General features: G+C 38.5%; 1 protein-coding gene across 3 annotated transcripts in view; it reads right to left on the bottom strand.

Moving 5' to 3' along the window:
* top2a (DNA topoisomerase II alpha) overlaps positions 1-23,762 on the bottom strand; it is a 182,634-nt gene that overhangs the window by 139,184 nt on the left and 19,688 nt on the right. For all 3 annotated transcript variants that reach the window (XM_039685302.2, XM_089121899.1, XM_089121900.1), the window contains 7 exons: positions 17,986-18,132; positions 17,451-17,541; positions 7,523-7,586; positions 7,300-7,445; positions 7,092-7,189; positions 2,801-3,013; positions 2,525-2,698 (listed from right to left, as the gene is read on the bottom strand). In XM_039685302.2, coding sequence (XP_039541236.2) covers positions 2,525-2,698; positions 2,801-3,013; positions 7,092-7,189; positions 7,300-7,445; positions 7,523-7,586; positions 17,451-17,541; positions 17,986-18,132 — 933 coding nt within the window. The remainder of the gene's footprint in view (positions 1-2,524; positions 2,699-2,800; positions 3,014-7,091; positions 7,190-7,299; positions 7,446-7,522; positions 7,587-17,450; positions 17,542-17,985; positions 18,133-23,762) is intronic.

The following is a 23,762-nucleotide window of genomic DNA, read 5'->3' as shown; positions in this document are numbered from 1 at the left end:
ATATTACTATTGTGTATAGTTTTTTTGTCCATGTTTTAATTTATTAAACTTCTCTTGTGTAGACAAACTAAAGTTGTTTATCTAATTGCATTCTCAAAAATACATTTTGTATTCAATCACAGAATCCAGACCAGTTATTTCAGACAACCCAGAATTTCTGAGGAAATAAATATACATTTCATAAAGACTCTATTGAAAAAAACTTTGTTACTATAAACCATGTTCAACCAAAAACCATATCTGTTTTTATTCATTTAAGGGCCATTGTAGCTGATGATGATTATAATAATGATAGTTTAATATTGTATACCGTGAAACCGTGATATTTTCTCAGACGATTATCATACCGTGAAAATCTCATACTGTTGCAACCCTAGGCTAGCCTAAAGTATTTCTGCTCTTTGAAAGTAAAACACATACACAGGATTCAGGAGAAATGTTTTAGGGGTACAATATTTATATTTAGTGCCTTTCATGTCCATTTATAATCTTTACACAACAGCTTGCATACTTGCATGGCTAAAAAAAACAGCTATTTTCAAGACGGTGACGTCACGTCAGGTCGTCACGTGGGTCAACCCGCTCAGTCAGACGCTCTAAAGTACAACGCGTTCGGACAGACGTTCGGATAGACGTTCAGTCGGACGTTTGATTGTGGCACGGATCAAGCGCCATACATTACGGGTCTCTTCCGGTTCGGGCATTAATTTTTTGGACCCGTGAAGACTTCTACCCTATACTTCACATGGCAACTTCTTGAATCTGCAATCCCATTACATTTTTTTTCCCACAAATAAAGTCATTGTTTAAAATCATGTGAATAAAAGGAAGTAAACAGTAACAGGGCACTCAGTAAACTGGTAATTTCATGTGCACTGATAATCTTTTTTTTGTTTGTTTTTGACAAGGTAACGCTAATTACATACAGCACAGTGAAAACGACATGAATGACACAGTGGGCAACTGGATATAGCACAGCATATTTTTAAATAAAGGATTTAAAATGTTTCGATCGCGTCTCCTGTGAATCTGATCTTCTGTTCGCATTCACTCACTGCACGCGGACCATCACTCGCAGTTACACATTTATGCCGGCTACAATTGCACGCTTCACAAAATACCACAGCTTGATTCAAGGTTTGTGAAATTAAATGTTTATTAGACATTCAGAGATTCGTTTAAATTATGTAGATGCGCATTTGCTGAGTGTTGACAGGTAAATGAGAAAGTTTTTTAGGCTGATTGTTTGCCTTTTGTTACAAATAATATAAAAGCAAATGCATTAGTTTTTCCACATACCATTTACTTTATTTGATTACCAGTTCTGTAGCCCTCAGTTCTGTTAAACGAAGTATTAGATATGACTGACAGTGATTGTGAAATATTGAAGACTGAGAATGTGAGAGAGCGCTGTGCGCTGCGTTCTCTTCTCAGGCGCTGGTGTTCGTCAAAATAAAAGTCTGCAGTAATTTTGCGATTGTATATTTTCAGTTTTTTTTTTTTTTTTAATTCAAGCACCTTTCAAGTGCCTCTTCAAAATTATGGTGGTTTTCTGGGACTTAAATTACAAAGTTCAAGTACTTCAAACATTTTAAGCACCTTGTATGAACCCTGTTTGTTGTGCGCTGATAAATGTTCAGATGTGAATTAAATTTATTTTTTTTTTATCAAGGAATAATTTCTCTTTAGACTTGGTACAGAGCTGTTAAGCCCCGCCCCTTCAGCTAACCCCGCTGGACCTCTAGGTTGAAAAATCATCAATGCAAGTGAATGAGAGAAAATAATTATTTTCTAATCCTGTTTGAATTTTGCAATGAATGTGAACATATGTTGTCTGTGAATTTTTTATATAATGTTTCGTGTAAAGAATGCTACAATTTAGCGGGTAGAATTTTCATACGGTTAGACTTCGTGTGAGAGCACTTTGTGTACTACAACTCTTTAGACGTGTTTGATATACATCACCCCCACTAGCACACGGATCCCGCTAAACATGCCTGTGTCTTTGGTGCACTTCACCGCCTTCTTTCAGGGAGAGGACAAACTAGTTGAGCGTGGTGAAAACCATGATTTGTGGAGGGAAAATGTGTTATGCAGCGACGTCACATACTATGCTACGTGTAGTCTCTCGTTATGTCTATTCCACAACTGCTAGCCAATGAATCGTACAATATACTGTCAAACTCGTTACATGAGAAATTATATAAAAAAATTCAGACAACATGTTACATTCATGGCACAATTCAAATGGGATGAAAAAATAATTATTTTCTCTCATTCACTTGCATTGACGCTTTTTCAACCTACAGGTCCACTTGGCGTTTTACGGATGAGTGGGACTTACCAGCTCTATTAAACTGCTAGATTCACATGAATTATGGGCTATTGCTAAGTAACCTTAAGCATCCGAGTAAACGGGGACAGAAATTGGATTTCATAACAAATATACTCAAAATCAAACTGTTTGCCAAAATGAAATGCTAAACCAAAATCAATATCATTTTGTAAACCTGAAGATGTTTACCTTAGTTGTGGCAATGCCGTTAACAAAGCTGACTTGCTGGAAGCCTTTATCACTAAGGGTAAGACACACCTCCCAGCGTTCATTCACACTCTCATGGACTATCGTCAGGGGAGAACCAGTCTCATCCACCTTGTCCTTCAGATAAAGGTCCACGTAGCTACGGAAACCATTCACCTGAAAGATAAAGAAACTTAAACTTAAGAAAAATGTTTAAATACAGTGATATAAACAGAAAAATTCATGAGGTCCAAGTGCAAAACCCAGTCATCTACTCACTGGCAGTTTCTTGCCATTGAGAAAGACACGGACACCCTTAGAGGCCCCAGCGATGTCATATGCTCGTCGAGTTAGCAGCGCGACAGTATCTTTATCCAAAGCCTGCATTTTAAACTTTGCCAGGTCCGGTTGGAATGTGATGCAGGTGTAGTCATCACCATCAAAGGGTTTGATCTTAGACTCACCTGCTCGGCCCATGTTATCAAACCATGTCTTTAGGGAAAAGATTAAAACACTTTACCAATTTTGTTCCAAAGACCAGGCATATCACATTCTGATCAACACAACAGTTGACAGTATTAAGTCACATTATAATCACTGATCTCCCAATACAACTGGACTGCCAGCAGGCAGTTAAAGGGATACTCCACCGGGTTTTCATATTAAACTATGTTATTCCCTTAACTAAGACGAGCTGATGCATACCTCTCTCGTCTCAGTGCGTGCACTCTATCGCTCTGTATTGTCGCAAAACTATGTTAGCACTTAGCTTAGCCCAGTGCATTAAATATGGGCCAAAAAGAGAAGTGACAAAACACTTCCTCGTTTTCCCTATTTAAACACAGTTACTCGATTAGTGTAACTCGACCTAGGCTGGTGACACAAAATAAAACGTTGTGTTTTTCTAAGATTTTAAAATTGATAACAAACCACAACATGTAAATAGGAAAACGTTTGTGTAATTTTGTCACTAAATTGGATTAGTATGAAAGCTGCAACCATTCACATCCAGTCTTTGTGCTAAGCTAGGCTAGCGGTGGGTGCGTCAAACAGACTTATAGCACGCACGGAGATGAAAAAGGTATGTATGGACTTATCTAACTCTGGGGGGGTAAGGTGAATAGGTTATAGAGTGAATAGAGTGTTCCTTTAAGCAAGATATTCTGCTGTCACTCTCTTCGCCCCTAGCATGTCAATCAATTGTTTCTGCATAAAAATCTGAAAATGTAATCATTTAAAATTTCAACATAGAAGAAATGACTTTGTTTGGTGCACATTTCATTACTTAAGACCAAATTGTTAAATACTAGGTGCTTAAAAGAGTTTTAAAAAAAAACTAAGTTAAATTTAAGTTGTTACTGTTCTTGTTTTTATGGAATGTTTTAAGTTTTGTTTAGTCATTGAGCAGTGTAGACATGCTTCAGTGTCACTATACAGGGTTCCTGCAGGTTTCAGTAAATCAAATTTAAGACCTTTTTAAGACATTTTAAGACCATAAACATTGAAATTTAAGACCTACACGACGGCATTACCAAATATTTAAATAAAAAAAAATTTGGAAAAAAGTATTTTATTTCAATGAATTCAGTAATTGGAAAGCATTAATTTAATTTACAGGTAAAGCAATCACATTGGTAACCTTCCACACCCAACAATGTGCCAGATGCCCAAAACCTTAGACCTAAAATGAAAATACGTTCAAACAAACTTGCCCTCAAATAGAATAGTTTTAATTTAATAATTATTTGCATTACAAAACAGCATAGTAATAATAGCCTAATAGACATTGAGTGCGTGTGCATTTCAATACTTTGCATTTTATACTGTAAAAGCAATTATAGTTGATCATAACTAGAGATGAAATGGCATGCATGAACATTTCATTTCATGATTATTATGAAATCAATTTGCTAAATGCATGTCGAAACCCAGTAAATAAATAAAATTAGCATCAATATGCACTTTTTGTTTACATAAACATTAAAATACCATTAAAAATGATGGCTAAGATGTTAAAGGAGTGTCTTGCAACAGGTTAAGTCTAGTTAAAATAAAGTCTTCACAAAAATAGTTTCATAAACCGATAAACCGCACGTATTTCAGCCTTTCAATCTTTTTATAAAAGATTGTTTAGTCAAAAAACATAAATTACTGACATTCACATGCATATCCCCTTATCTTTTATTATTAAAAGTAAAATTCGGGCCGATTTTACTGTTGCATCTGTCGTTGCTAAGCAACCATGCACTGCGCTCTCCACAACAACAAAGAAGTTTTAGTAGCTGATGGATTTCCACCACTGAGAAACGCTTGCTGTAGGTCTGCTACAAGATATATTCACGGAGAAGAGAAAAACACCGGTAGTGTTTGGGTGCACCGCGATCCTTCATGTTGACTTAGCTTTCAGTGTTGTTAAGGGAAGGGGCTGATTGGTTGATTCTTCGGTTCGTTTGCGGCATTCTGAATCTGAAATGGTGAGATTTTTTTCAATCTCGCTGCAGATGCCACGCGCCTATATTTGAATGAACTTGAGCATGCAAACCCGTTGTGTGTGATCGGCCTCTTGGCAAGCTACCTCGCATCAAACCATGGCACGAGCTAATGCTTGCACGGGAGCTGCGTGTTTGAACCGGTTTGAACCCCTGCTCCAGAGCTCCGCTTTGTAGGCTACGACTCAATACTTTTTTGCTACTTTGCAATAACTTTCTGCGGCCAGAGTTTTGGCAAATGAACAAGGGTAAAATCTTTTTTAGACTTGACTAAATGAAATTTAAGACCTCAGATGAAAATCTGGCCGTTTTTAAGACTTTTTAAGGCCTTAAATTTAAAGTTCAGAATTTTAGACTTTAAGACCCCGCAGGAACCCTGCTATAATTGTCATTTCAGTTATTGAGGCAGACTTTAAAAGCAGAAGGAAGAGCCATTAAGCATTTTTAGTCTAAGCATTTTTATGACAAAAACTATTGTTTTTCAGTTATCACAACTGTTATAACACAGTTACTAAACTCAAAGCTCAAAATAAATTAAAATTCCAAATTGATCCGTATTGTATCGTGACGTTGTTGGTGATACACAGCCCTACTATAGACCCGATAGACTTTGCAGCTTTGTTACTCCACTTCTGAAGGCTATGACAAGACCACATATCCACCCGCTCCGCTACACTAGTAGATTCGGTGGTCGGCAGTTGTATTATTCACCTTTTTCCTCACTTCTTCGTGGGGGGCGCCATAGCGGCGAGTGACTTCCGGTAAGATGCTCTCAACTTCCGTTAAGTAATTGTCGTCAGCTAAACGCAGTTACGAGTGATGACAAATAGTGGCGGCTCTGGTAGAATTTGTGCCGTTAAAGGCTGTCACAACAGCTACAGAAAACTAAAAAAAAAAACTTTTCTGTTCATGATTTCTTTTGGTCCCTGCATTCCATCTACGCTGTTCATCAGTGCAAGATATCCCTGTCACACCACTGCATTCTGCACCTTTCAAAAATCAGAATATAATATAAATAATATATTTATTTTTACATGTATTATTTTTTATAATTTACATTTATTATAGTTTAAATATTGCTTTGTAAAAATGTACTCATGTTGAACCATGCTGCACAGACTATTTAAATGTAACTTAGTTGCTGTTTGTTAAGCCAGGCTAGCAGTGTACGGTATTTATAAATACCCACCTTCCACAACACAGCAGCAGCATGGCTACAAGACCCACCAGGGCCAGCTACACAGGAGCATCCAGCTGTTTGTACCATAACCCACGCGATGTGATTGGGTTTATTTATTGTCTGACTGGGCTCTACCTCCGCTTTTAAGAAAGTGAACTGCTGATGATTATGGGACAGAATTCGACCAATTTTATTACTGTGTAAGTAATTGTATGCCTTCGTGCTTTTATAATTTCTAAGCTCCTCGCCGTCGACACCCTCAGACAAAACAAGATAATTAATTATGTCAATATATGTGACTGCTGGCCATTGACTCATATCATCAATCCAGGAGGTGGCGCTTGTTAGCTTCGTAGGATGAGGGACAGACAAAGTTATGTTGTTTACGGTCTTCGTTAAATAGTCTTGCCCGTGCTGCCATCGCAAACTAATGTTACCATTGCTTGTTGCCATTATGGATATTGCATATATATATAAAACAGATTACAACCTTCGGTTCAGAGCTGTCCAATAACGCCTAAACTAAACGCGTCAACATGCGAACCGGAAGTTTCGAGCATCCTGCCAACGCGCACGCGCAAAGCAGGACGGGTAGTTTCGCGTCCCGTGAAAAAGGTGAATAGATCAGTGATCATAATACAAATTGAAATTACCATCATGGCATTCATAATTTGTAATTAATATTTCAAATATTTAATTAATAATTCAAATATTCGAAACAATACTACTGCATGCTTGTATCATTAATACATAGATATAATATTATAATAAAATGATCTACATACAACTAAAATATATAGAGCATATACATATATATACACACACACACACATTAAAAATTGAGGCAGTTGTTTTAACATGCTTGGAACACGCATATAATAATAATTGGAATAAGGCTTACCTGTTTGAAACAATGTTTTGACTCATGACAGGCAGTCTCGACAGTGAACTTAGTGCTGAAGATATTACATAGCTTCGCACCATATCCGTTACGGCCACCTGATGACAACACTCGATTACAAACCTCTATTAAGTCTAGTAATTTCAATTTAAAGACACCTTGAAGTTGAACTTTGAAAAAAATACATTCACTTCCAGCGCAACCTCACCTGTGACCTTCTTCTCATCATCATCATAGTTACTGGATGTCAGGAGCTGACCAAAGATCAGGGCAGGAACATACACCTTTTCCACTTTGTGCTCAACCACAGGAATACCCTTCCCGTTGTTCCACACACTGATGGTGTTATTTTCGCTGCACACAAACATACACCACTTAGACATCCTCTCGATCTACAACACTGACCAGCCAGTATATTGTGCATTACTTACGGGTCAATATTGACCTTGATGCAGTTCATAGCCTTGTCCCTCTGTTTGTTATCAGCAGCATTCACTATGAATCAAAGAACAAATAACACTCAAGCAGCTCATCATCTGAGCATGTCATCTTTTTAAAAGGTCAAAACTGAGTCAACGTTCAAACCTGCTTGCTTTTACCACAATTGATGTGCTCTATGTATGCGCGTGTGCATTGATTGTTTTAAGCGAATAAATGCATAAATTGAATTATTTTATAAAGAAATTGTTTCGCTTCAGGAGACTTTGATTGAACCGCTTGATTTATATGGATTAATGTTACCATGTTTTTATGATTTTGTTTGCAAGGAGTTTACATGGAGGGACTGATTTCTGTCAGGTTTCAATAAAAATGTACAAACCCAATTCCATAAAAGTTGGGACACTGTACAAATTGTGAATAAAAACAGAATGCAATGATGTGGAAGTTTCAAATTTCAATATTATATTTAGAACACAACATAGATGACATATCAAATGTTGAAAGTGAGACATTTTGAATTGCCATGCCAAATCTTGGCTCCTTTTGGATTTCATGAGAGCTACAAATTCCAAAAAAGTTGGGACAGGTAGCAATAAGAGGCCAGAAAAGTTAAATGTACATATAAGGAATAGCTGGAGGACCAATTTGCAACTTATTAGGTCAATTGGCAACATGATTGGGTATAAAAAGAGCCTCTCAGAGTGGCAGTGTCTCTCAGAAGTCAAGATGGGCAGAGGATCACCAATTCCATTCACCGTTGCCGGCTAAAGCTCTATAGGTCAAAAAAGAAGCCATATCTAAACGGGAACCAGAAGCGCAGGCGTTTTCTCTGGGCCAAGGCTCATTTAAAGTGGACTCTAGCAAAGTGGAAAACTGTTATGTGGTCAGACGAATCAAAATTTGAAGTTCTTTTTGGAAAACTGGGACGCCATGTCATCCGGACTAAAGAGGACAAGGACAACCCAAGTTGTTATCAGCGCTCAGTTCAGAAGCCTGCATCTCTGATGGTATGGGGTTGCATGAGTGCGTGTGGCATGGGCAGCTTACACATCTGGAAAGGCACCATCAATGCTGAAAGGTATATCCAAGTTCTAGAACAACATATGCTCCCATCCAGACATCGTCTCTTTCAGGGAAGACCTTGTATTTTCCAACAAGACAATGCCAAACCACATACTGCATCAATTACAACATCATGGCTGCGTAGAAGAAGGATCCGGGTACTGAAATGGCCAGCCTGCAGTCCAGATCTTTCACCCATAGAAAACATTTGGCGCATCATAAAGAGGAAGATGCAACAAAGAAGACCTAAGACAGTTGAGCAGCTAGAAGCCTTTATTAGACAAGAATGGGACAACATTCCTATTCCTAAACTTGAGCAACTTGTCTCCTCAGTCCCCAGACGTTTGCAGACTGTTATTAAAAGAAGAGGGGATGCCACACAGTGGTAAAAATGGCCTTGTCCCAACTTTTTTGAGATGTGTTGATGCCATGAAATTTAAAATCAACTTATTTTTCCCTTAAAATTATGCATTTTCTCAGTTTAAACATTTGATATGTCATCTATGTTGTATTCTAAATATAATATTGAAATTTGAAACTTCCACATCATTGCATTCTGTTTTTATTCACAATTTGTACAGTGTCCCAACTTTTATGGAATTCGGTTTGTACATGTTTGTGAGAAAAGGGCGAGTAAATGACAGAATTTTCATTTTTAGGTGAACTATCGTATTAACAATTTCAAACCGTAATGATGCATGTTTTAATCAAAAGGAAAGCCTATGTACAAGAAAATAGTGGCAAATCCGGATACAAAAATGTATACTACAATACTGTCAGGAACCCACCGTTTAACCTACTGAGTTGTGTATTTTATATATAATGAAAATGTACAAGAGAGATTAACACATTCAAATTTTTTTTTTAACTCTTTAAGCAAAGGTCATTTTCAACGATAGTTTAATCTAGTCTTTATTCGTAGCACTAGGGGTGCGCCAAAATATCGATATGACGATCACACGATATTTACCCCCTCCATCGATTCTCGATGAGCTCTTGGCCAGTATCAATCTTAAAAGCCGTTATAAAACGCTCTATTGATGAGAGCCTTCTCCAGAAGTAGATAGGGACATGTGTTGTGAGTTTGGTTGTTGTAGGCATAAGACGTACACACTTGAAAATGGCGGAGTCAAAGCAAGTAGGGGTGTCACGATTCTCCAAATCCTCAATTCGATTACATTTACGATTCTAAGGTCACAATTCGATACTCGATTTATCAATCGGCCAATCAGGATGCTCTCGGTCTTACACACGCCTCATGAATCTCTCCCTCTCTGCCGTGCGCGCAATACAGTTTGGATCAGTTTTTTTCTGTCTTGGTCGCTTTTGCTCACTCTAGATTCCGGGAGATTTGAACTAATTTGCGTGAACTAATTCTTGAACTAATTCTCCCGGAACTTCCGCGAGACTTGGGATGTCTGCAAACTGTGGCTTTTTTGAAGCGCAAACGTTGTCAACATTACTCACTGAAAATCTAAAAAACTTCCACACCTGCGACTTCAATGAAAGAGGAGGGGGTTTAAGTTCTGTCGATGGGTCTCCTGCATCTGCAGTTGCCATGCAATCTTTTGAATGGCAGCAGCTAAATTCGAGGTTGACCATAAGTGCAGCACTTCATCACGCGTGTTTTTTTCCGACGGACGTGATAAGGGGGGCGTGGCAGCATCGGCGATTCCATTTTTTAATCCAATTGGGACGCCGAACGGACGTGACAAGGGGAGCGTGGCAGCATCGGCGATTCCATTTTTTAATTCAATTTTCAAGATTAAAATTGTGAATTAATTTCGATCGATTTCGATTTTAAATCGAAATCTTGACACCCTTACAAGTGAGGAAAGTAGAAGTGAGAGGAAGTTAATAGGGATGGCGAAAACTAAAAATTCTTGACCGACCACCAAGCCTCATTAGCTGGTTAAAACCGGTTAACTGATTGGTTTAAAATATGCGCACACACACAGCCTCAGCGCCGTCCTTCCACGTCCTTTCCATGTCACTTTTTAAAATACCATACAGCGCGAAACACGAGTCCAGGGGGTCGCACACCAGACAAAAAGCTCAGCGCCACATCTTTAAAACTTGAACACATTATTCTCTATAAGTGTACACACACCGAAAGAGATTCGGCGTCTGTCCGCGGCGCCCAGCAACGGCTCAGGACCGTGTTCAAAATCCTGCTGCGCCACAGAGCGCCATTTACATAGTTTTAATATCAAAATTAGATTATTTTTGTCTCAAGTCATTGCTTATGTATCCTGACTGCGCCCTATGCTGCAATATACATGTAGTTTTGCATTCATTTACAGAATTCAGCTGCTTGAATGACAATTGCTGATGTTATTGGATTTTTCAGCTGAGATTCTTCAACTGAATTCATTCAGTTAATGGATGCTCTGAGGTAAAGTTTTCAGACTGCAGACTCAGCAACGATTGTATTTAATTGTACAGTACAATCATAACATAGAACAGACATTTTCTTGATTTCATGTCATTAAACATAACATTGCTGGCTAGGCTTGGGCGGTATTACAGTAATATGGTATACCGCGGGATCTAAAAATAGCAATCGTATCAGTTTCAATATCGTCATACCGTCAGAAAAACAAAAACAAAACAATGCACTTAGGACAAGGAATCCTTGTCTCCTATATAAGTGCAATGTTTTAAATACAATTTATTTAACTCTCACAGCCCGACGGCATCGTCGACGACGCCACACGTCACCTCCGATAAATGTTTACATAACTCGATGACAGATTTATCGATTTTCTTACCGTTTTTTCCAGCAGAAAGCTAACGAGCTAGCCATCACGGGGGTGTCTTTCGGGTCTTTCTAGCCTTTACAGAAGGTTTTCTATCCAGCCTGGAACTTGTGCTTCCTTTCAGAGGATTTCAGCAATAAATCCAATGATTTATGTCCAACTTTGATACTCTTGAAGTCCATAATTCATAAATAATCCGTCATTTTTGCCGCTAGCTCGATGCTAGCGGCCATTCTGGATATCACGTGATGTTTTCACGTGATGGTTTTTGACCAATTACAGGCTGATCCGTTGTAAACATTGGTGTGCGTCATTACGCATGAACCAAGCGCTGATATATAGTGTAGAGAGATAGAGAGACGCACGGAGACGCGCGATTCACAGAGAAACACAGCGAAATGGACGTAAATAAAGCGCTGGTCTATTTTGGTGCATTGCAGGATGAAGGATTTTCAGGAGAACAGAGCTTTTTGACAGATGAGGAACTAGATTACCAGGATAGACCCAGCTGAAGTGCCATTTATTTATTTACTGTAAAAAATTATCATAGTAGTATAAATGTATTATAAAAGAATAAAAAGAACATAATAAATAAAAGAATAAATAAAATAGAAATGCAAAACCTGTGATGTGGCCCTCTGTGTGATTGCTGATAGGAACTGTTTTGAGGCTTGGCACCAGTGAATTTCATGAGGCCCCAAACGCCTGGACTTCTTTTGGAAAAATGTCAATAGTTTTTGTTCTGTACAAGTTATAATGTTTATTCCTGTGCTCCAGTACTCCAAAGACATGAACAAACTATTTTCCAGAGGAAAATTGCTTAGCTTTTATTTATTTGTGTGTGATTTCAATAAATATTTGAGTGATTTCATTTCCGATTTATTTTTTCATTTGTCTTTATGGTCCCATAACTTATTTTACATTCAGGTGACATCAATGTAACACAAATATGCTGAAAGTTCAATTTGTCCTGAAAAAATAGAGGTGTGTCAATTGTCTGTGCACCAAAGGGTTGATATTTTACAAGCTTTTTTAGTAAATGACACCAGACGGAAATTTTTTTGTAAAAATACCTTTAGGTCTCAGAGGGTTAATGGCTAAAAATGCTTATGTCTGGTTCTCATGACGTGACCGTGTGGTGAAGAGAGAGTCGGGAAGAGAGGGCTAAGATTGCAAGTTGCGCACCGAGTGACCTGGTCTCGAAGAAGAACACGACTTCTGCAGTTTGGCAGGGATGGGCATTTCAAGCAAAAATAATATTTAAAGATTGCCTGGTATTATTCGATTATTATTTGAAAATTGCGCCCCACCACCACATGCATGCACACATGCATATAGTCTACAGCGGGACGGACCGTGTGACGCTTAAATATAAGCTAGGTTTGGAAAAAAAAAAACGTATTCCTTTCATATTTATGTTTGATAATATGATGTTTTTCTATGTATGTTGATTTTATGAAAAGGGAACTTCATGAGATGAATAAGATAAGATCATAAAATGACCAATATCGGAAAACATTTGGAATGGGTCAGTCAGACATGATTATGACCACTTATTACGTTTTGTTTTGTAGAAAGCCTTTCTTTAAAACGAATTTCGTTTTGAATAAATTGCATCTTCACTTTAATTTTTTTTTCATCAACGAATTGCCTGGATTAATAAATAAAAAGCAAATATAGTATATAATCAGGACACGCGCCGGCGCTTGACTGGACAATTGGACATTTAAAGCTTTAAATTCAAATTGAAAGCTAATATCTTCTGACTATGTAATTATTAGGGGTGGTTAATCTGTCTGATTTCCCGATTCGATTCGATTACGATCATTGAAGTCCCGATTCGATTACAGTCGATTTTCGATTATTAACGATTCTCGATTACCGATTATTGATTTTCCATTTCACAACAGTAAACGAAAATACACTAGATCAACATATGATTATATTAGCAGCAGCAACATTTTGGTATTAATTGCACTTTTTATTTGTTTGATATTCATTGAAAATATAATGATGATTAGTGAGGACATGCAAACATGCTTGTTGTCTACTACTTAGGCAACTCATTATCTTTACATTTCTTAACTTAAAAATTTTTTTCAAAAGCAATTTTGTTGCAAAATATTTGAAGCAAGTTTGGGGGACTTGAAGGGCACCCGATTCAGAGAATCGCCTAGAAATTCAAAAGAACAGCATTTATCTGAAATAGAAAGCTTTTGTAACATTAAACAATACTGTTCAAATGTTTGGAGTCGGTAAGAATTTTTATTTAATTTTTTGGGCAAAAGAAAAAAGAAATCTATACTTTTATTCATCAAGGATAAATTAAGTTGATCAAAAGTTAAAGTACAAGACATTTATAATGTTACAAATCGATTATCTGAATCTTTTGTGTGTGACTATAAATAATTTGCTTTAAAAGTACAAATTAATGACCCATAAAGAATCAATGCACAATATATTTTATTAACATTACAAAGAACGACCAGGAAAATAAATGTGTGCTTGAACTAGGAGCATACTTGTAGTAAATAAATAATATAACGACTGGTGCAGCCGAGTGTTTTTCCTCCTCTGGCTGGAAAGGTGTCATATGGCTTATCATATTTGTCGTGTTTCCGTCGTTGGTTTTATTCCACAAAGCGTACAACTAGTGCGGCTCTTGTCCAGCTCCTTTCCCCCTTCAACTTCAGAAGCCAAAATATTTCCACACGTCAGCTTTTAACCTAACAAGGAAAGTGTTTGGATCTCGCGTGCCATCTCATCTCTGTTATGTGCACGCCACAGACGGTCCCGCCACTGCACTTCCGCGCTTCAGAGTTCCGTCTTTCGCGTTCCGTCAATATTACGTTATTATAAATACCCCCCAAAAAAATTTTGAAATCGATTTTTTGACATTTGTGAATCGATTCAGGATCGTCCACGTCCGAATCGCGATGCATCGAGAATCGATTTTTTTCCCCACCCCTAGTAATTATGTAGCTAATTATATTTCTCTCTAAAGGTGCATCGGAGATGGAGATATGGGTCCCACTTTATATTATTAAGTGGCTTTAAGTACTATGTACTTACATTGAAAAATAAGTATAATGTACTTATTGTGCTCAAGTTGAAATGTAAAACACCTTTGCTGCGATTGAGGGTAGGGTTAGGGACAGGTGTGGTGGTATGGGTAGGTTTAAGGGTAGGTTAAAGTGTAAGGGATGGGTCAGCTGTGTAATTACAGATGTAATTACATAAATTAGTTACAGCTGTAATTACATGCTGGTATTTTTAAAATATAAGTACAATGTAAAAACATGTATGTACACAATAAGTCAATTGTATAAAATTATTCGTTTCAATGCAAGTACATAGTACTTAAAGCCACTTAATATAAAGTGGGACCGAGACATGTTTTTAGCCGAAACTGACTCATAAAATAACGAGGAATTAATTGTTTATTAAAGGAGCAAAATGCAAGCATCTTAGTTTTTGCAGAACTACGCCCCCTCTGGCGACAAGCGAAACTGCGTGCGTGCTCACACATGCACGCATGTTTGCACGAGCTGTTCATAACCAAAGGACCATCAGCCGTACACTGTGTGGCACACATCTTTTGTTACAGTCATAATGAGGTAATACAGTTATAAATCTGCAGGTCATTTAAAATATATGAAAGGAAATGCATTCGAGTGCACACTTATGTGTGTGTGTGTGAGGGGAAAACAGTGGTAGTAGAAAACTTCGGTTTTTGTTTCCATCTATCTCCATATTGAACTGTTTTATGTGCTTACTGTATCCACATATGATTGTATAATTATGGAAACACGTTCATGAACAATACAAGTTATTACTTTGTATAGGACCCATTTGAGCCCTAGAGCAGACCACCCAGAGATCTCTCCGTTTGTTGAAAGCCTTCCCGATGTTGACTCTCGTCTTATTCCGACGACTGGCACTGGACAGACAGTTGTATTTTCTTTGTCTTACGTGGAGTTTGCGTTGGGGTTTGGAATGAACTACAAGCCAGTCTCTTTGGGGCTGTTTACACCTGGCCACAATGCGTTTTCTCAGATCGGATGATCTGATTTATCAAAACGATTCCATTACACCTGGTCACATAAATGTGTTTTTGCAAAACGGATAAAATCTGATCTTCAATTCTCGCGCTATATACAGAATTCATGAAGTGCACGTCACCGAAAGCAACAGATATGAGCTGCATTTTATTAATAAACAAACTTAAGTCTGTGCTCCAAAGCGTCACATTTTTATGACAGTTTTTTGACATGAACATTTTTGTCCTCTTTTTACCTGTGTAACTTTTTTTAATTGATGCACAAGGGTTAAAATAACTGTTTGTTGCAGCCCTAGTCTCCTTCCATAAATAATAATAATGTCTAGTGCGGTGGCTGTGATATAGCCTACCAACGTCCGTTGCCATTATAATTGGAATATCGCGAAAGGAAAAAAAAAAGATGTTTTAGTCGCATGACATCGTTAATGGAAACGCAGTCATTTCACAATATTTTTTTTTAATCGACATTCAAAAAAGAAAAAAAAAGCTAAGTTTTGTGCAAATATGTATTGACGCCACTTAACCGAGCAAAAAGGTTTCACTCGGTTATGCAATTTTAAACGGTTAACCAGTTAACCATGGACACCCCTAATTTCAAGCAGGGACATATTTTTTGTGCATTGGGTTTTGCGATATCACCGTAATGAGTCTCTCAGTCCCCGCAACGGATTGAGCGTGCGTCCGTTTGAAGACAGTGCGCGTCACAACAGAACACGAAATCCACTGAAACTGATTGCAGCGGCAACGAGCGCTTTGGTCACTTGATTTCAAAAACACCACATTTCAGATCGCCTCTTATTTAACAATCAAACTAAATGAATGCTCTACTAGAGTTACCAGGAGATGTTTTATTTGTTAGTATTGGTACATCCGCGCTGCGAGATGTTTCAATGGGGCCATATCACACCTGCAAATTACGCCTATGCTTGTGTCTGACTCCTTGCTCAGTCAGTCTGCTGTTTCCTCTTTCTCTGTTCGTCCGACAATGCTTTCCTAGCTTTCTGTATCTTGTATGCCGGCTCAGCCATGACGATAGTGTGACAAACTCCATCTCTCGAGCTTGTTCCTGGATATGTGCAGTAGAGATGCGCGGCTGGGCTATTATTTCATCCGCAACCAGAATCACAAAACTCATAATCCGTCCGCCATCCATCCGCACCAACGTTTGTGACCAATTTTCAAAACCGCACCCGCCCGCCATCCGCTGATTGGTTGATACAAGGCGCTGCTGATGACAGCCGCGAGACTAGAAAGTTCTCAGAATATCAGCAGTGAACTCCGTCTCCGATCGGCAAGCAGGGACAAAAATAAATAAATTAAACACACTTCGGCAAACCTGACTGTGGCGAGGGGGGCGTGATTTTGCGAAGTCTGTAGCAGGAGAGAAAGGACGGAGCCCCGCGGTAAGTAGGTCAAGTGCAGATGATGAACACACCTGTGTCTGATTGATGTAAGGCCGTGGAGAGACCGCATATAACCGGCGGCAATGTAATGAGAGAGCGAGAGAGAGAGAGTTGGACTGGGGCTTCGCACACGGCTACTGCAACCGAGACTGAGAAGCAAGTGTTTGATCGCGTGTTTTGTTTATGGAGGCGAATGCGCTACTGTGCGCCTCGTTTCTTTTTGTTTTTCTGAATAAATGCGAGTCCCAGTCACGCCGACCCTGTCTTCTTCCTTCCACACACACTGAACCTCTTCACACTGAGCTTATCTGATAGGCTACTGTACAATATTTTCATTGTAGGCTAATAGAAAACGCATTTTGCGAACCAACATTGCACCCAAATTGTGTCACCGTTTGTCAGCAGTATTACTACTGACTGCAGCAATGTTTCACTAAAATAGTGTCTGTGACTGTTTTGTTGCAACTGTTAAGACACAAATTGTTTTTGTTATTGTGTTTCATCCAAAAAAAAGGGAGATTAATTTTCCTAATTAAAGTCGATTAATCGTTCTAATAATGTATTATGTTCTAATTAGTAAAAACTGTTAGCTGCAGACTACATGAGATTCACTACACCACATGACAAAACTCACCCAGAATCTCATCATAGATTTTGTAGAGTCCGGGCACAAATGTGATATCTCTGCAGTTCATCCCCACATCCTCATCAAACACCCACATTTGCTAAACAGGAAAAAGAAAGTGAAGAAACATTAGGTCATTCTATGTCATTTCTATGGGTCATTGGGATGGTATTTCAATCTAAAACTTTTTCAAATCAAAGCACCTGAACATTGCAGGATTACTTTATTATTAACTCAATCAAAAACCTTAAATTTAAATAGATACATTTTTTGCTGAAAGTCTTTTTTAGAAAATATGAGCAAATCTTCTCCACAGATTGAGGAGATTCAGCGTATTAGTTTGGTTACTAGTACACATGACTATTACAGAACAGCTTAGCAAAATTTCTTGCTTAAGTAAAGTGAGTGACCACAATAGCAGAACATTTATTCTTTAGTATTAATGATACGCATCATGGGGCAATACGTATTTTTCTTAAACGGTGGGTACGGGTGGCCCTGATAAACATCATGACCTCTCTCAGCACAAATGGATAATCTCTACCTGAGTGACGGGCTCCACAGAGCCGATGTAGGTGTCAGGCCGGAGCAGGATATGCTCCAGCTGGGTCTTCTTCTGATAGATCCGCTCCACAGACAGCCGCTCCTCATCTTTCTTATGCTTACTGAGAGCCTTATTCTCAAACAAACTCTAAAAGACACAAATGTTACAGCAATTACTATGCATGAGGTTGATATGTTTTTTTTTTGTTTTTGTTTTTTTAATTGAGATAAAGATGTGGGGCAAGAGACAATAGGTAACATCACAGCAACATCATGCTTTACATTGTTGCTGGTCAGTTTGACCCCTTTCAATTTGAGTTGATGGAAATACTTCAGGATAATATTCTTGAAATGATGTGACCTTCTCATTAACGGTCACGAAAAAGCCTGCAAACAGCTGAGATTATGAGCATCATTTGTAGGGATCGACCGATATGGATTTTTTAGTGCCGATACCGATTTTTTTCCCATCAGCCTTAGCCGATGACCGATACGGGCTGCCGATTTTCTTGAGCCGATATTTGGAGCCGATACATTTTGCTCCCTCAATTTACATCTTAAAAATAACATGATGTTAACAAATGTTACAGGTCTCAATTTAATAAAAGTAACATTTAACTAACTTCAAAAATTAATATTTAACAAATAGTAAAAACATGTGAGGTAGAACAAGAACAAGTAGATAAACAATTTAAAAAATATGAAAAACATGAAGTAGAACAAAAAAAGTTCAGTGCTGAAAATGAATATTTAAGCATAAATTAAATAATTACACTATTGCACAGAGTAGCAACCAGCATAATAAAGTGCACAGTGCACACTGTACTTCATTTTAAAAGAAACGAACTATGTACTGCATGGTTTCAATTTTCCTACATAAAATAAAATGAGCATGTCTAGTCTCTAATATTACTGCGATTGCGAGGGAGACAAACTCCACACGCCCCAAACCTCAGACAGGTGAGCGCTGAATAAATCTACCACAAAAAGCACAGAATAACGTTGGCATTCCTTAATCCTATGACCAGAGTTCGTTACCGTATGCATACTAGGGCTGTCAAAATTGCTCAAATGGCGTTTGCATATTCCCTCTAAAAAACATATTCGAACATCCCGTTGCGCGTTTTGTTGTTGTTGTTTGTTGTTGTCATTACATCAATAACAGGACACATTAATAAAAAGAGACATAACTACTAGTATTAGATGGTTTATTTGAGTTTAAACATATTTGACAACGTATTAAAAAGCAAGTAAATCAACTAATGGCCAAGACCGCAGAGCTCACTCTGTCTCGCCCTGGACTCGCTCAGGCACTCTCTCTCTCTCTCTCTCTCGCCCTCACGGTCTCTGCGCGTCGGTTAAATGAACAACAAACAAATGTTGAGTGCTAAACAAGAGTTTTGTGCAAGCAATTAAGGGCCAATCCCAATTCTACCCCTTACCCCTTCACTTTCCCCTTCCCCTCCGTTTTGCGCGTCCACGTGAAGGGGTAGGGCTGTCCCAATTCTCTTTTGGTTGGAGGGGGAGGGCTAGGGTGAAGGGCCAGATAGCCCTTCAAACGAAGATTTTTCGGGAGCACACTTCAAACGAAGGGGTATGAGAAGTGTCACTGCTAACCCAGGCTGGCTGCCCAAGCGACAAAGGAGACCCATAAATTTAAGTATTTGTGGCTTTAATAAGTATTGTAACGACAAATAATGATTTGCTTTATGTTACATTCAATATTGTGTTCATATTTACGGTCAGTTTATTCACAGAAACGTTTGTAAAAAAAAAAAAAAAAAAAAAAAAAAAAAAAAAAAAAATCGCTAAAATTACTGTAGTTTGCTAACGATAGTCCCGCAACATATTTTCGTCGTCTCCGTTGTTTCCTGCGAACTTCACAAGATGCAAGAAAATAGCTGTAACCCACGCGACTGAGATAACAGCAGCTGTCGACGGGATCTTGGAAGTTGTGATAAACATCGGCGCATCTCCTGTGACGTAGGCGCTAGCGACGACTTATAATGACGTTTAACGGAGGCGTAGTGGTGTCCCATTTCTTAGGGGGAATATTTTCACCCCTACGCATTGCCACTCTGTTTCAAGGGTCAAGGGGAAGGCGAAGGGGTAGGGCTAGGGGAAGGGGAAGGGGTAAGGGGTAGAATTGGGATTGGCCCTTAAGGTTGCGAGTCGCGACTCTTGTCCCAAATATAGCAGGCTTCAGTTCATTCAGTGATTGAAGTTTCACAGTATAGAACCGACAGTGAGCGCTCCGTGCGAGCTGTGCAGCTGTGGTAACGTTATTAGATATATATAGATATATCGGTCGATCACTAATCATTTGTTAAAGGCAGTTGCACAGATAGCATTTTTTATTTCTTTTATGCCAGTTTCTCTACTATGCTGATGCTTTTTATCTGAGGAAATTTACATTCCAAGTAGGGCTGAACGATTATGGAAAATAATCTAATTGCGATTTTTTTAACCAATATTGCGATTGCGATTTAATATGCGATTTAAAAAAAAGTTCTTTACCTTCTGTATTAGTCGACAAAGACAAGCAATAAATCATTGTAGCCTACAGTAGGGGATGGGAATATTTAGGCAGCTCATGATCCGATCTACTTTTTTTTATTAATTAATAGGGGTGTAACGGTACACAAAAATCACGGTTCGGTACGTACCTCGGTTTTAAAGTCACGGTTCGGTACGTTTTCGATACAGCAAAAAGAAAGAAATGCCAGAGAAATTTCCTATTTGTTTAAAGAAAAAAATATTTTTAAATAAGTGTGAGTTTTCCTAGATCTTGAAACTTTCAGGTTTATAAATGGGGGTCATCTTTGAAGGATGAACAAATAATGTTTTGGTCATCACACACTCAGAAAAAAAAGGTACAAAAGTTGTCACTGGGGCTGTACCTTTTCAAAAGGTAAACTTTTGTCCATTTCATGAGCTAATAAGTACATTTAGGTGTTAATATGTACATTTTGGGTGTTAATATGTACATTTAAGTGTCAATATGTACATTTAAGTGTTAATATGTACATTTTAGGTGCTAATATGTCCATTTCAGGAGGTAATATGTCAATTTCATGAGCTAATATGTCCATTTTAGGTGGTAATATGTACATTTGAGGTACTAATATGTACATTTTAAGTGTTAATATGTACATTTTAGGTGCTAATATGTCAATTTCATGAGCTAATATGTCCTTTTCAGGTGGTAATATGTCCATTTTAGGTGCTAATATGTACCACTAAGGTACCAATATGCAGCCTTTGGGTACAAAAGTGTACCTTAAGGTACAGCCCCAGTGACAGCTTTTGTACCTTTTTTTCTGAGAGTGCATTAAAAATAACATTTAAATATATATTTATTTATATAATATTTGAATTTTAAAAGTGCTGGAAAAAGATGTGTGAAGTACTTGAAAGCATTTCACCATTCCAGCCAAACTGGTTCCAGTTAGTGTTACTATATTAAATCCATGGTGAATGTTGCTGGTCTGTGGACGAAAGTATTACTAGTTCATTCACGGCACAATGTTTCTCCTGGTTTCCATGACAGCGCTGTTTGATCTAATAGAGATCTACGGTAAATAACGGAGAAATGTGAATGCTTCTCACTGACTAGATCTCGCAGCGATGTTATTACCTCAGTGGCGAATTCAAATGTTTTCTTTACCGGATCTCTTAGCGCGGTGTGTGTTAACAGTGTTGCTTGATCGAGATCGGCTCGCGCTGCACAGATGTTGCTGGTCCGAACTGATAAACGATCCGTGAAGCACATAACGAGTAGCGCAGTTTCGTTCTGCTTTCATTACGCTTGCCATTTGATGTTGCGCAACATTGTGTTGGCCGCGTCAGCACGAATTTTGCCGGCAGGAAAAATTATTCAAGCAACCGTTCGGTTTGTATGCGTACCGAACCGGAAGCCTCGAACCGAAACGGTTCAATTCGAATACATGTACCGTTACACCCCTATTAATTAATCTTAATCTTAATAACACTTAAAATATGTATTTAATTAAATGTTCAAAAAAAATTTTTAATAGGCTTTCTAAAATAATATATCTTCAAAATATAAAAGCTAGTAAATAAAGAGAAACAAAAAAAGAATGTTTTTCATTCAAGAGCTGGAGTGATTTTCCCCTCAGTTTAGATATGATGAGCTGCATTCACACTAATGCACATAGCTCTTGAAATTGTAAATGTGGTTTGTCTTGTTGGTTTAAGAACTGACCGTGTTTACATTAATTTCGCATCATAAAAGCATTTTGACATGCAAGTTTATGCACATTTAATCAATGAGTCAATCACGGCCGCATGCACGAGCGCTCTTCACAAAGCGCGCGTTAGTATTTTAAAATGAAAGCAGCTTTCTCAGTGATTTTCATAGTTTTAATATATAAGCCAACTGCAGTGCATTCCAAAAGACATAAATAATGTCTCTGTGAAGCATTTGTAAGGAAAATTAATTCCCACGGGAGAGAACGCAAAGCGGCAAAACGGTGCAATGAAGCCCGCGAATGTCCTTGTAATTCGGTTCAACCCCGAACTTTATGAAATAACGTCTGTTTTGGAAGGTTCGAGCGGTGTCGTGTGTGTGAGAGTGAGTAAGAGAGAGAGAGAGAGAGAGAGAGAGAGAGAGAATAGAAGCAAGCAGAACACGGTTCGTTTCTGAAGCACGCGCAAGCGTCATCACGCATCTGTTTTTAAAAACTAAGCTCAGACTCGATTCTGAAATTCTCTGAATCGATCCAGGATTGTTGGGGAGAGAATAAATAACACAATATCACATACATTAAAAATAAACTGTTCTTTTCTGAACGCCAGACCGCGTAGCGTGGCAAGTTGATGCTTGATCTTGCAGACTGCTCCCGCGTGTCACGTGACCACTGTAATCGCAGCTCTTGCGATTACAAAATCGCGTTTCATCATATCACGATTTTATCGCAAATGCAATTAATCGTTCAGCCCTAATTCCAAGTGTACATGTTTATCACTTAATTTAAAAGGAAACTTCAGGATTTAGTATTAAGTTTTAGATTAGGAGACCTGTATCATTTTCAAATTACCGTGCTTTCCACCCTCATATCCCCCTGAGTAGTGATCGGCCGATATATATCGGGCCGGCCGATATTTGCGTTTTACATGTATCGGATTCGGAATCGACCGATACGCGGCTGTGTTCGCCGTTAGTTTTTTTCCCAGTATTATTTATAGACAAGCGTCCACAGGCAGCTCTGTGTTGCTGGAGACGCTGCAGTTGGCTTTATGCTCAGCTGCACTACTTCCTGAACTTAAGCCAGCTACTTGTTTCTTGTCTGCCATAATTGGCCAAGCTTGATTAATTCAGGTGTGTCTGATTATTGTTCCCTTGACTACTGAGGTCGGGCACACCTGAATCAATCAATTTGTCCAATAATGGCAGACAGGAAACAAGGAGCTGGCTTAAGTTCAGGAAGTGCAGCTGTGCATAAAGTCAGTTCACGTGCAGATCATGCATTGCCCCTCCCCCACAAGCAGAGTGCAATATGCTCTTCAAGATAACAGTAACTTTTAAACTTTCAAAGCATCTTTTAACTGTTTGACTGCTGAAATATTGCCCTACACTTTGAAAGTGGAAACACGACGTTGCTCTATCACTGTTATGTGCTTGCAACTATATAGCTGCCTAAGCAAGTCTGTGGGTCCAAATGGAAAAAGGCGAATGCTTCATCTATAAAACTGCTTGGCATTGTATTTAGGGAGCTGCAAATAGCTAAGGTGTAGGCCAGGGCTATTCACGCGTGC

The sequence above is a fragment of the Pimephales promelas genome, chromosome 17 (assembly GCF_988280905.1).
Source record: "Pimephales promelas chromosome 17, fPimPro1.hap1.1, whole genome shotgun sequence".
Classification (NCBI taxonomy): Eukaryota; Metazoa; Chordata; class Actinopteri; order Cypriniformes; family Leuciscidae; genus Pimephales; species Pimephales promelas.
Note: the sequence above shows the minus strand (reverse complement) of the source record. Positions and strands in the feature narration are given on the sequence as shown.